Genomic DNA, 13,591 nt, shown 5'->3' on the forward strand with positions numbered 1-13,591 from the left:
GGCTGGGACAGAATTCCCAGAGAAGCTGTGGCTGCTGCCCCAACCCTGGGAGTGTCCAAGGCCAGGGTGGATAAGGCTTGAAGCAACCTGGGCTAGTGGAAGGTGTCCCTGCCCGTGGCAGGGGGTGGCACCGGACGATCTTTCAAATCCCTTCCAAGCCAAGCCATCCTGTGATTCCACAGCTGTTATTCAGAGGAACTTCTGACACCTGAAGGACCTCTGTGTGCCCCTCACCTGGTTTGTCAGTGGGAGTGGCTGCTCGAGCTGCTCAGCGTAGGATAAGGCAGAAACCTGCTGGTCACTGATGTTCTGCGGCCGCCGGTCACTGTACTGCTGATGGGAGTGGGACATCTGTCCAGCCATCTGAAGGCCAGCAGCATGGAATGAAAACGATGGTGCAAGCCGAACAGATGAAGGTTTGCATGCTGAAGTCTCTCCTCCTGCAAAGACAAGGGGGAGGTTTTGAATGGTTTGAGAGGATTTCCCTCCGTGTCCCGGCTCGGCGGGTTTTTTCGTACGCCGAAGTTTTGAGAAGCAGGGAACCCAGAAATCATCCTGGTGGGAAAGATTAACTTTCAGGAGGGCTGAGAGGGGCTTGTCATGAGGGCATGGAGTGACAGGACAAGGGGAATGGCTTCAAATTCAATGATAGTAGGTTTAGATGGGATATTAGGAAGAAATTCTTGGCTGGGAGGGTGGGGAGGCCCTGGCCCAGGTTGCCCAGAGAAGCTGTGGCTGCCCCTGGATCCCTGGAAGTGTCCAAGGCCAGGTTGGATAAACTTGGAGCAACCTGGTCTGGTGGAAGGTGTCCCTGCCCATGGCAGGGGGTTGGATCTGGATGATCTTTAAGGTCCCTTCCAACCCAACCCATCCCATCAACTCGAATCCTTTTCTCCGATTACGTGTCACAAGCAGAATTTGACAGGGGTTATTTTCAAACATAGGAATTTTGTGTGTGGATTCCACAAAAAGCCAGAAAAACACCCAAGCTGTGCCTCTCAGGGTTGCTCCCAGCAACTTTCTGACTGACTGTGCCAAAAGAAAAGCAGAGGCAGTGCCCAGTCCCAGCAACTCCTCTTTTGGGACATGGATTAGGGGGGATTCTGGTGGGATTGGATGATCCTGAAGGTCCCTTCCAACCTTGATGATTCTGGGATTCCCTGCCCTCTGTTTTTGTGTCTCCCTGCAAACAAACAGCAGCTGCAATCTCAAAGTAGAATTATTGGTAAAGATTAAATTTAGAAGGAAGGTGTTAAACAGCCAAGCACCTGACCAAGGAAGGGAAATCCCCATTTCCTTTACAAGCAAAACCCTGCAAGGAAACATAAACAGTAGAAAACAGCAGATGAACTAAGACTATCAGTTTGGGCTTTCTTAAGAATAACTATGACAAGAAAAAAAAAATAAAACATTGAAAATTACACTGGATCATTGACTCAGCCCTGTCAGGGCAACAGAACTGCATGGGATGAAATCAAAAGTCATCTTACACTGATTATACACAAATACATTCAATAAAGAAGTCAAAATACTATTCAAACAGCTATACAGGAGAAAGGCTGCATATAGGATAATTATTATGACTTTAAAAGGGGTGAAATACCCACTGCCAGGCCACTGGTGTTTTCCTCCAGAACAATAATGATGCTATACATGAAATGATGAAATTACATATATATAATGATGAGATATAGGAAAACTCCTTTTTTTGGTGTGAATTATTGTGCCTCTGATAACAGGATAAAGTCTCAAAATGGTCTCAGAAATGAAAATAAAATAAATTCCCGACTACACCATTTTAAGTTAACACTGCACAGAAAATTACTTTTAACTCTTCTGTAAAATGTCCATTCAAAACTGAGAATCAGAGTTAATCTTCCACCTCTAGAACCTGATAAATTTAGTGTACAGTTACTTTTTAATATATACTGAACACTCCTGTAAGAATGGAAGAGCATATGTAAGACATCCTCCAGGATCTCTACTTTCTGCTCTTTTAATTCTTGAAAAAAACCCATAATCTCACTTAGCAACATCTTGGTGACTGAAGTAAAAGTCAAAACAATATTTAAATCAGACAGTCAAAAATACCATTAATCTAGATTGGAGCCAGTTACTTTAAAAAGTTTATTTCTTGTACTTTTTTACCCCAAGCCACAGGTTTACAACAGACAGATATCTGGCAAATTACACAACTTAATAAAAACAAATTTAATTTTTGAAGATTCTGCACTTGGATCCCTAAAAAAGCAGAAACTCACATATGTACACCCAAAAATCCTGGTAGTGTGGGGTTCCCATTTACAGTTTGACTTTATAGGACCTTCTGACACTCCGAAAATCACAACAAATCTGAGGATAAACTGAATAATAATAACCTGAGTGCACTACACACACTTAAAATAAAAAAGTAAAGTAGAAAAGTATCACAAATATAATTATCCCACAGAAGAGCAGCTGTAAATCCAAGATTTCAGTTCCACTTGAAGCTTTCCATGCTTGCACACCCCGTCCCTCCCAAGACCATTTTATTCATTCCGTTTAAATTTTTGGGGAGATTTGCTGTTTGTGCTTCACAAACAGGTCCCTGTTTGTTTGGAGGGAAGTCCCCCACAAAATGGGATGTCAACAGACACGAATCCAAACCGTATCCCATGGGAAGTCCCCCACAAAAAGGGATGTCAACAGAGGAGAACCCAAACCACGTCCAATGAGAACCTTTCTCTAAACCAGAAAAATAAAGGGATTTAACCCCAAATCTCAGGGCCGTGAGGAGACACAAGAGCCTGACCAGGGGAGGACATGAAGGATGACAAGGAGATGGTGGGAATTGGCCAACTCATCCCAAACAAAGGCACTTCAGTCATGTCCTGATGGTGGCACCAACCCTCGCCCACGTCAGCGACAAGCAACAACCACCCGGGTCAAAAGTTGAAGATCTGCAACCACCAGGAGCAGCAGCCAAGGAATTCCATGTTTACAACTTCTTCCTGTCCCTGAAATGAAGGCACTGGAGTTCATGGACTTGTTGCTGAGAGCAGCACTGGCTATCAACAAAAACAAGCCCTGATGAAATACCTGCCCTTGCCACATCTCAGACTTTGCTCCGTGACACCTGCAATCCCACCCCGGGACATCTAATCCCAAGGGAACACTTGGAACTGCCTGGAAACACCTGGTGACAGGTCAGGAAGAAATGAGGGGAGAAAGAAGAACTTTCTTTAGAATAGAAATCTTGACCTCCTTTAGTTTTAGGTCGAGGAGTCGCTCCAGAAATGGGGACGTTTGTGTGCACCCATTAATTGAGGTTCACAAACCCTCTGGTGGCTCAGAGATTGATTTTTGGCTCATAAAGGAGAGTTCTAGACATCCAAAAAGGTAAGTGATCTGCTGGCCACCACGGGAGGACTAAAACCCACATCCAGAACTTCCACAGGATAGAAATATCTAAGGAACAGGGTGCAGTCAATCACTGATTTTCCTTTCTGAGCACTGCAAGTTCAAGTGATCACAGGTTCTTAAAAAGTGACAGAAAACTAAAAGCATGCCAAGATCTCTATACATTAAGAGATTATGGATTGGGAGTGAGTGAAATTATCTTACAAATAGGCCTGACCTGATGTTAGTTTAGGGATGGCATAAAAATATACACCTTTATGTATATTTGCACTCAAAGGGTTCCCAGCCCAGAACTATCTGGAAATACAGACACTGCAAAAATGGATTCCCTTCTCCTAAAGAAGGTGGGTTTACTTCTTTAAAGCATCATCTGAACACAGTGGAAGAAGTTCAAGAATATATTTATTTATTTGGTGAGGATGGGAAATACTTTTCTCCTTCAAAATGGCTTTGTTTCAAGTGGATTTCTTTTTAAAGGATGTTTTGTGGATACCCCACCCCTGGAAGTGTCCAAGGCCAGGTTGGACAGGGCTTGGAGCAACCTGGGACAGTGGAAGGTGTCCCTGCCCTTGGCAGGGGGTTGGAACTGGATGGACTTTAAGGTCCTTCCAACCCAAACCATCCTGTGATTCCATGACTTTTCCAAGCATCACAGAAATTATTAACTCCAAGCAGAAAAACTACTTGACATGGTGGTTATTGAAGAGTCTATAAATAAACTACAGTTGGTTTAACACGGGACAATTTTGGGGTACAATTCAAAAACCCAACACAGTTTTTCAAGACTCAATTTCCTACCTCATCCATTTGAGATTCCATTATTCCCATGCTGACATAACTCATTTAGACATTAAATCTCCTCCCAAAAGAGGTATCTTAAGGTCACCAAGTGGTAAAACCAAAGCAAGGCACAAACATTCACCAACTCATGGGGAAGAGCTGCAGGTGACTCTCTTCCACCCCAAGAGGGGATCACTACTCCTGAAAAAATGGGTGGATTGTGCTCCAAACACAACTGCTCATGGTACAGGGCAACCAGCTCCAGGTGGCCCTGACTGACCACAGAGAGGTTGGCCCAGGTGACCTCCAAAGGTCTCCTCCAGCCTCAACATGTCCATGTTTCTGTGCCACAAAAGTCAGCAGAAAGTAAGTGCCAGGATTTCTCTCTCGGAATCAGGAGTTGCTGGAGCAGCTCCTCTGTCATGTGGGACTTCACCTGAAAATCCCCACAGCAATTAGATGGGGTTTTTTGCATTTCTGTCACTCATTAAAGATATACTTTGCTTCTCTAAGTATCTCTGTGACTCTCTTTGTCCCTCTGTCACAGCTCTACCCAAGTATTCTATTGAGGTATATTCACAGTGAGAGATAAAAAAGGAGGCAAAGTCAGACAAAAATCATGAGAACATTGAAAAAGTGACATTTCCTTAACATGTCTTCATACTTACTTACCCCACAACTAAAAATTAAACCCAGGAAAAGACCACTTTAACTGTTTTGACCCTGGGAGATATTCAGGTTTGCCTCTGGGACTGACAAAAGCATCTTCCAAGTGCAGCAGCTGATCTGGATTTCATGACACCAGGAGATACAGAATTACTTTGCCCATAACACCCCTTTGCAACAGCCTTAAAAACACCTCCCTGCCCACTGACTGTTGGGCAGGATGGAGAAGGTAAAGCAGTGAAAGTCCCACCAGCATTTAGATCATACTTTTAGAAGGTCAAATGTAGGAATTCCCCGTGGTTGAGAACTTACCACTAACAATGGTAACAATCCTTGGGGTTTTTCCATCCCTGGAAGTGTCCAAGGCCAGGTTGGACGGGGTTTGGAGCAACCTGGTCTAGTGGAAAGTGTCCCTGCCTGTGGCAGGGGGTGGGATGGATGAGCTTTAAAGTCCTTCCAACCCAAACCATTCTGTTTCTGTGATCTCAGGTTTTTAAGGATGAAACTTTCTCCTCTGCACGACTCACTTCTTCAACATTTTCCCTCTAAAGGTCATTCATTGTTTTGCCCTGAAATGTTTTGAGCTTCCTTTCACCTCCTGCCCCAATCCTCCCTTTCCCTGTCTGGGTCATTCAGAGATATTCCCTCTCAGGGATATGTTGGAAGCTGAGTGAGAACCTGCCAGGAAACCCCACCAGAGAATAAAAGTGTGAACTGTTCACCACAGTGGGGGTTCTCATTGCCACATTCACAGTTCAAGAGCTTGTGGGCCAACACCACAGACCAAGTAGGGTGTTCTCACTGCACAGGACTAGTTCAGACTTCAAATCTTTTTATTTCCAGTCCCTGCTAAGCCACCACACATGAAGGTGTGCACCTTCTTGCTTGTATTTGAATTAATGGCTGTGAAAACAGCCAAATGCCTCCTCAAAGAAAATCCTGTGTTAGTCAAGGAACTGTACAACCCTCTCCCTTCATGTAACATCCACATTTTTTTTTGCAAAGTGAATTGTTTTGCAGAGTTCTGGTCCACCTTGTTTTTCCAAATCTATGGTTCAGTATCCATGAACATTGTGATACCTGGAAAAGTGAGGCTGATCCTGCATTTCTTTAATAGCCAACCACCCCTGTGCTCTACCAGCACATCCCAAAGCAGACAGGGAGCAATTAGCAATGGAGACAAACACTTGTACCTGGAGAACTCTCTGTTCAAAGAGAAGACAAGTCAGACCTACCAGAGCTCTGTCTGAGCACAATAAATGTCAACCACGGGGGATTTCAGAGTTGAGAACAATCATCTTTTCAGCAACAAGCAAATGCCAACCTGAACTCTCCGTGAACTGCTGCAACATTCCCTGCCCATTGTCCCCCTGCTCGGAGTTCAAAATGACCACATGAGAACCTGGAGATCCATGGACCTCACTCTGCTGAGAGAACCCAGGGAAAAGCTGGCAGAACCCAGGGAACAAAGGGAAATTACCTGCAGCAGCTCCTGGAGAGCAAACAATCCCGTTATAAATATCCCACGGTAGTTCCTCCTCTGGAGGAACTAAATTATTGTGGAGGAGTTATTAAGAAAGGCCACTTGAGAAGTGATCCTACAATACCCATTCAGCCAACTTCCCTGCATGGAAAAGCCAAACACTGCCTTCTCTCACAGCAAAATTAAGGTCTAAACTTAGAAACATCCACCCTCTCAAATCCCATTCACCGGGCCAACACACCCCCGGGTTCCTCCTGCTCGGGCTCTTCCCTGATGGACACAGAAGACACAGCACTTAGGAAGGGATATAAATCTACTCCTGGGATCTTTTCCCAAAAAACAGGCCAAGAGCAGGTTCATGGGCTGTTCTGACACTGCCTGTCCTGGCTCTGTTCTTCCCTGGAGGAGCTGCAGCAGGGGGTGGACTTTGGGCAGGGCTCGCACGTGGTCTGGGGGGTTTGTGCAGCCAGAGGACACCAGTTCCCTCTCCTGTGGAAAAAACTGTGGCTCAGACCTGGGACAGGGACAGGGACACACTGTGGGAAGTATCTTCAAAAAAACCCAAAAAAAAACCACTCAGAAAATCTGATACCAGAAAGACAAAACACTGGAATTCTCCCACAGCAAGAGAAGGGAGTTTCTAAAACTCATTTAATCCACAGGCAACACCATATAAATCTGTGTTCCATTAACTTATAAATATTACTTTGAGGACACTCTGGAGAAACTCAGAGCTAAGAAAATGTTGTGAAAGTGAAACTACTCTTTTTTTTAATAAATGAAGCCTAAAATTCTCACCTAAAACCTCTGAACTTCCAAAGTCAAAACCAAGCTCTGTGACACCTCTGCTTTTACATCTCTGTTCTGGAGGAGCAGCTGCCTGAGGGCAGGTCTCAAAAACACCTCCAACTCCACAGGTAAACAGGGAGAACTGAACCTATGGATGATCCTACACGGACCTAAAGCCTCCACCAATGTATGAAGTGGATTAAAAGGACATTAAAATGAAGAGTGCCGGGCACAGAAATTAGGAAACAGCAGAATCCTTCCCCAGCTTTAATTCAGTGCCTCCATGTCAATAAGTTATGATACTGTTTAGCTCCATGAATGCCCTGTTTGTTTTGAGGGACAGAATGGAAGCACAGCTCACTCAATAGGTGGCCATACAATAGATCTTTTTATTTCCATTGTATTTAACATAATATCCCTTGACACCCCTTCAGACCGTGCTCCAAATAAAATTATTCCTGGCTGCATATATATTCTATAGAGTGGGCATTGTTTTTGTATCCTTGGAATTCACCAACAGCAGTTTCCTTCTGTAATATTCTGGATTTTCTGCAGAAAAACAGGGAGACACGGGATAAACACAGAAGGGTTCCACGACTTTGAACCTCTAACTTTGAATATACAGAATGTGAAAGGTTTTAAAAACACAAGAAACACATACCAGGAGGTAAATCTCCGTTTTACAGAGCTCCACAGAGGAGCAGCTTTAAAGGTTAGGTAAAAAACCCCACCTTTTTTTGACACACTGCCCTCCTGGGATCCTCCAGGAGAGGATATCCAAGGATTTGGAGAAGAAACAGTCACAGCTGTGCAACTGTATTTACACAACAAAATAGTTATTATTGACAGGTTTATGTTTTTCTAATTTTATCTTCTTCTAATTTAATATTAAATATTTATTATTAAAAATTAGCATTCTTCAGGAGTTTTCCTGCCACATCCCAACTCTTCATCCCAAACCACGGGTCAAACTCCAGTGGTTCAGCTGCTGATCCAACCCAAGGTGGTATTTGTTTAGAGTATGTCAAATGAAACTCAATATCTCAGCAATCAACACTTTATTATTGAATATTTAATAAACCAGATTTAAAGAAGAGGCTTTAAAACTGAAAAACACAGATTATTCAAAAACTCCAAAGAATAAACCACTGATTTTCCAGAGGTCACCGATGCCAGTGGAAATGTGCCGAGGTTGAGCTTCTCATGCTTCTTTTTTCTCTCCCCCTCCTCATTTATGTGTATTTTATGATTGTATGGAGTTATTCTAAGGTTTGGGAGTTTTCTAATTCAATGAAAAGCCTGACATTTTAAAAAGAGGGAATACAAAGGAGAGGGGAAAACGGAGATCTGCTTTTTTATGATCACGGTGAAAGTTGGGAGAACCACAGAAACAATAAGGTTGGAAAAGACCTCCAAGATCATCAAGTCCAACCCTTGACCCAACAAATAAAACGAAGCAGAAACAAAGAATAAAGTGTGAATATTATTCCAAACACAGGTTTTCCAACAACTAAATTCCAACTATGTGTCCTTATTTAATCTTGCTGAAAGACCCCCCACCTGTCCCTCAGTTCCCAGTGAAAACCAAAACACTGGTGATACACAAAGTTCTGTCAAACTCAGTAAATAAGGAGAAAAATACCTTATAAACCACGACAGGCTCACAATACAACAGAAATTTGGTGACATAAAGTTTAAATTGACATGACTTTTTCATTAAACACGTTCTAAACTCACACTTCAGAAGGCTCCAAACAAACTCCAAGCACACACAAATTATATTTTATCTTAGTTTTCAGCCTCCAAAACGCACTGGGAATCATTAAGTTTCCCTATGAAAAGGTTTGCTCGAAGAGCAATTAAATTTACCTCTGCTGAACCTGAAGTTTTCTGTCAAAAATTAAAATTCCATCGAAGTAAAAATCAGATTTAATCAAAAATCTGCTAGCAAAAGGAATTTCCACAGTTACCAGTGGTATCAAACCTCAGATATATATTGATACTTAGGCTAAGGGGACAGGAAAAAAAAGCAAAAAATAACATGGAATGTAGCTGGATTTACTCAGTTAAATAATTCAGTAACCTTCCAGTCAGTTTTACTGAGTTGGATAGAGGGAATGTAAGTAGTTATGGAAAGAAAGCCCAGGAATTGGACACTAAGGGAGGGAGTGGGGAACAGGACTGAAGAAGGAAAAGTGATCCAGGACTGAACAGGAGAAAAGGCAGGTTTGGAAACCAGGGGAAAAAAATCAAAATAAAAAAAGAAACAGCTACAGATGCAGATTTAAGCAGTGGGATATATTTTAAGATCGGATTCCCCAATATTCTTAGGCAGGAATGCTATACAGGGAAGGAAAAAAGCCGGACTCAACTTACAGCTGAGGGGGGTGGTTGGGGTTTTATTTTTTGTCTGGGGTGGGGATGTGAAAACACCCTTTTTGAAAGGTAAATGTGTGTGTATTCCATGAAAAAAGCTGGACTCGACTGACAGCTGAGGGGGGTTGTTGGGGTGTTATTTGGTCTGGGGAGGGGATGTGAAAACACCTTTTTTGAAAGGTGAGTGTGCGTGTGTTCCATGAAAAAAGCCTGACAACCTACAGCTGAGGGGGTTTGTTTTCGTCTGGGGTGGGGTCGGTGAAAACACCATTTTTAAAAGGTAAGCGTTAGTGCGCGTTCCATAAATAGACGATTCCACATCCACCCCGGCTCCAGATCCCTATCGGACACGGGGGGAAAGGGGAGTGACACCCAAGCTGGACTGACACCCAACCTCGCTTTATCACCGTCTGTCCCCCGCCCCCGGCCGCGCTTTCTGCGGGGGCCACTTTAAGGCGTTTTAATTAAAAACGAACAAAACAAATAAATAAATCAAATAAAACGGAAATAACGAAGTCGCCCGGCGAGGCCGCGGCCGCCCCATCCCTGGGGCCAGGTCGGACGGGGTGGAGCGGGAGAGGCCGGCCGGGGCGGCCGGCGTCCCAGCCCCGAGGCGCTGGGGGGCCGTGCGGCGGCGGGCGGGACCCGGTTCCCGGTTTTCCATGGGCGGGAGCAGCTTTTTCCGGCTTCCCCTCACGCGCTGCCGCGGCGCCCCAGCAACAGCGCGCTCATTAGCATAGCCTACCACGGCCCGCCCGCGCTGATTGGCGCAGCCGCCCGGCGCGCCCGCCAATGGCGGCGCGCTATGCAAATGACCGCGCTCAGTTGCCAGGGCAGAGCTGCCGCCGGGCGTCCAATGGGAGCGGGATCCATAAACAAGGAGCGCGATTGAGCTTTGTCACATTTTCAAGGCGCTGTTAACACTTTCAAGTTTAGGGCGAAATTAGCTCCATCTCCCGAGGATCAGCCTCATGTTCTACATTTCACCCCCACAGCAAGGGCAGGGCGGCGCAGCCATGATACACGGGATTATGGATAAGCGCCGCGCATAGGATTCCAACTTCCCTGCCCGGCTCCGGGACGCCTTCGCCAGGGCTGGGATGCTTAAAAAGCCTATCCCGACGCTTCCCCGAGTGGGAGCTCGCTCGGCTGCGATCCTTCCGAGGGCTTTGAAAAGCTGTAAAGGTCCCTTTCACTGCCTTAAGTCAGGTCACCTCCTAAAATTCCAGGCTACTCCTGTCCTTCCCTTTTTCCACAGGACATGAATTTCTGTTTCATTTCTGTTCCATTTCTGTTCCATTTGCTTGGGTTTAACCCTAAAGAAAGACCATCCTTTATTATTATTATTATCATTATCATTATCATTATCATTATTATTATTATTATTATTATTATTATTATTTATTATTCACCCCCCGGCAGATTTTAAGCAAACGAATTCCAGCTCCTCCGACCACCGGTAAAAAGGACTGAAGCATCCTAGGAGAAATAAGCCAATTTTTGCCACGGATTTAAAGGCAAATCAGGTTATCTGGCAGAACATTCGTGTCTGTGCCTGTGACTGTGTGGATCCATGGAGGAGCAGAGCAGCCACTGACCAGCATCGCTTCCAAGGCTCCTCTCCTCGGGAGATCCCCTTCCCACGGGCACGGCTGTGGGTTTGGAAAACCGGCGTCTGGAAATGCAAAGACCGACAGACTTACTCTGGAAGCCACTCCAGGAGTTCCCCAGATCCCTCTTTACGCCGTTACGGCGGCCCAGACGATGCCGATCCCGAGTCCCGCGGCATGTTTTTACTCCCCTTTCCCAGCCCCCAGCGATGTGGAAGCGCTGCTGCGATTCCCTCACCTGGGAGCGGGCTGGGGGGGGTGCTTCCTGTTCTCCAGTGCCTCTGGAAGGTGCCTGGCACCGGGAACAGACCCCTCCTGCCCAGCTGCACCCCGGGCACGGGCTGGGAAGCCCCGGCAGCCCCGCGGATCCCCTCAGGATCCTGAGGGGACTTTCCCTGCGCCGCTCACCTGGCTGGTGGATGAAGAGGGGGGAAGGTCCCTATTCTCCGTGGATCCCTGTGACGCTCCAAACTTTCCAGATCGGAACCACGGAACCTGCTTTTCCCAAGTTCCACAGCCCGGTGCCAACGGGAATTAAAGTTTTACCGGCTCCCTCCTTTAGAAAACGTAACAACTTCATCTTGGACCTTTTATCAGCAGGAAAAGCGCTGAAATATTTCCTTTGACGCCCTAAAACACACGCGAATATCTCAGTGTGTGCGCCCCCAAAAATCAGTGCCGTCTATTCTTTATCTCCTGACAGCTTTTTTACCTAAAATATTGCTTTTTAGCCCATCTTCCCAAGCCCTGCAGCAGAGCAGCCACACAGGGAGCAGGAGCAGCGTTATCCCAACACGGGCTTACAAGATTTTCCAGGCAATCCCGACTGGGCCAGGACTTTGCAGCATTAATCCTTCTCCTGCTCTGCTCCCACTGTCCTTCCAGGGAAACGCTTTTATCAGCAGCTAACTCAGAGTTTTTCTCGTGTTGGTGCAGCCTCCAAAGCGAGCAGAAATAACATTACGATTTTCAGTGCAAAACTAATTAAAGGTTGAATAAATTTCCTACATGGCAACATGTAAAACCATATAAGAAGTGGAAAGCACCCAATATTTTATTCCCAATCAATACCTGGCCTGAAGCCTAAACTCCCCTGTTCACATCCCACTGGTCCAGCTGAACACAAGGTTACCATAAATACCATTTTTAAAGCTCTCCTTTAATCTATTGTGCAAACACACATGTATTATAAAAAAAAATAAAAATAAAATAAAATAAAGTAAAATGAAAAAAAAAAAAGAAATCTTTTCCTACGCATAAAAACCATCAAGGGAAATTACTTGAATTATTCTATTTCCCATTTGCAGTTACTGAGGCACAAGATATATTTAAACAGTTGGTAGAGAAAAAATGGGAAGCATCTCCCATATCAATGTACAGCCAGCATGCCAAACCATTAATGTAAGAGCTAAACAAGGGCTGAATACATCATGTGCAATAGTCTCACATGATATAAATTATTCAATACCTGACCAAAGAGAACAGCTTTCAGGAGAGAGGGGGAGGATCTCAAAGTACTTCTGTAGTTTTGAATACATACAGTGTTGGGGGATTGATGCAAAATCTTTCTAACTCTCTGCAAGGTAAAGAATCACATGGAATTTTCACAGGATTCTGTCCGTCCAACTCACGTTCTGGTGTTCACCATAAAGGTGGATTTCACCTATAATTGATGAAATTTTAATTTCCACTTTAAAATAAAACCAACTTGCTTTTATAAAATCACTTGGCACGTGGGCAAGGATGTATTTGCAGGTTTTCTATCCCCTCCTTCCACAGCCCTGTTGGTATTCCAAGTCTTTTTGCTTTCCCAATTCCAAACTGGCTGTGCCACACTTTATTTGGGATTGCTAGGCTGGCAAAAAATTAACACCTCACACACCTAATTCATGTCAAACAGAAGCTTTTGGAGGATTTACACACACACAGAGAGGCTTTTTAAGCGAAAAACTGAACTACAAAAAAGTATCCACTGTTATAAATCACACCTGGATTATGGGGAATCTGCTGGTGTGATGATTCCAGGGAATTCCTTCCATGGCTGATTTCATGGATGAATTTAAAGCAGTTCATTTCACTCGAGCACAAGTTCAGAGCACATACTTAGTTTTGGCAACAAGCAGAGCAGTTCTGTTGCACTGGGAGGCATTACATTGTTTTATACTCCGTGCTAATGACACAAATTCTGATATAATTCCTCTAAACCACAAGCCTTCCAAACTCCCAGGCTTTCTGGCCTTGGTAATCCATATTATACTTCATAAAAATAACAACATTCAAGGTTTTTCCTCACTCCAAAGTGGCCTGGAAGCACCAGAGCTCTTCTATAAAGTCCTCACGGGCTGTAAATTGCAATTAAAGCATCTCCCTGCTGTGTTCCCAATGATTTGATAACTGATATTCTCACACAGCCTTTTACAGACATCTCAAGCCAGACAAGCTCCATTCACACTTCTCAAGTCCTTAAACAGTAAATCACTCCCCAGTA

The 13,591-nt window shown here is 44.6% G+C and overlaps 1 protein-coding gene across 1 annotated transcript in view; it reads right to left on the bottom strand.

The window, feature by feature from the left end:
- The window catches only part of LOC103764340 (dual specificity tyrosine-phosphorylation-regulated kinase 1A), a 45,040-nt gene that overhangs the window by 17,646 nt on the left and 13,803 nt on the right, over nucleotides 1-13,591 (bottom strand). Inside the window, exon 2 of the mRNA XM_029964945.1 lies at nucleotides 235-440. Within this exon, the coding sequence (XP_029820805.1) occupies nucleotides 235-440 (206 nt within the window). The remainder of the gene's footprint in view (nucleotides 1-234; nucleotides 441-13,591) is intronic.

The sequence above is a fragment of the Manacus vitellinus genome, unplaced genomic scaffold (assembly GCF_001715985.3).
Source record: "Manacus vitellinus isolate BGI_N305 unplaced genomic scaffold, ASM171598v3 scaffold_86_pilon, whole genome shotgun sequence".
Classification (NCBI taxonomy): Eukaryota; Metazoa; Chordata; class Aves; order Passeriformes; family Pipridae; genus Manacus; species Manacus vitellinus.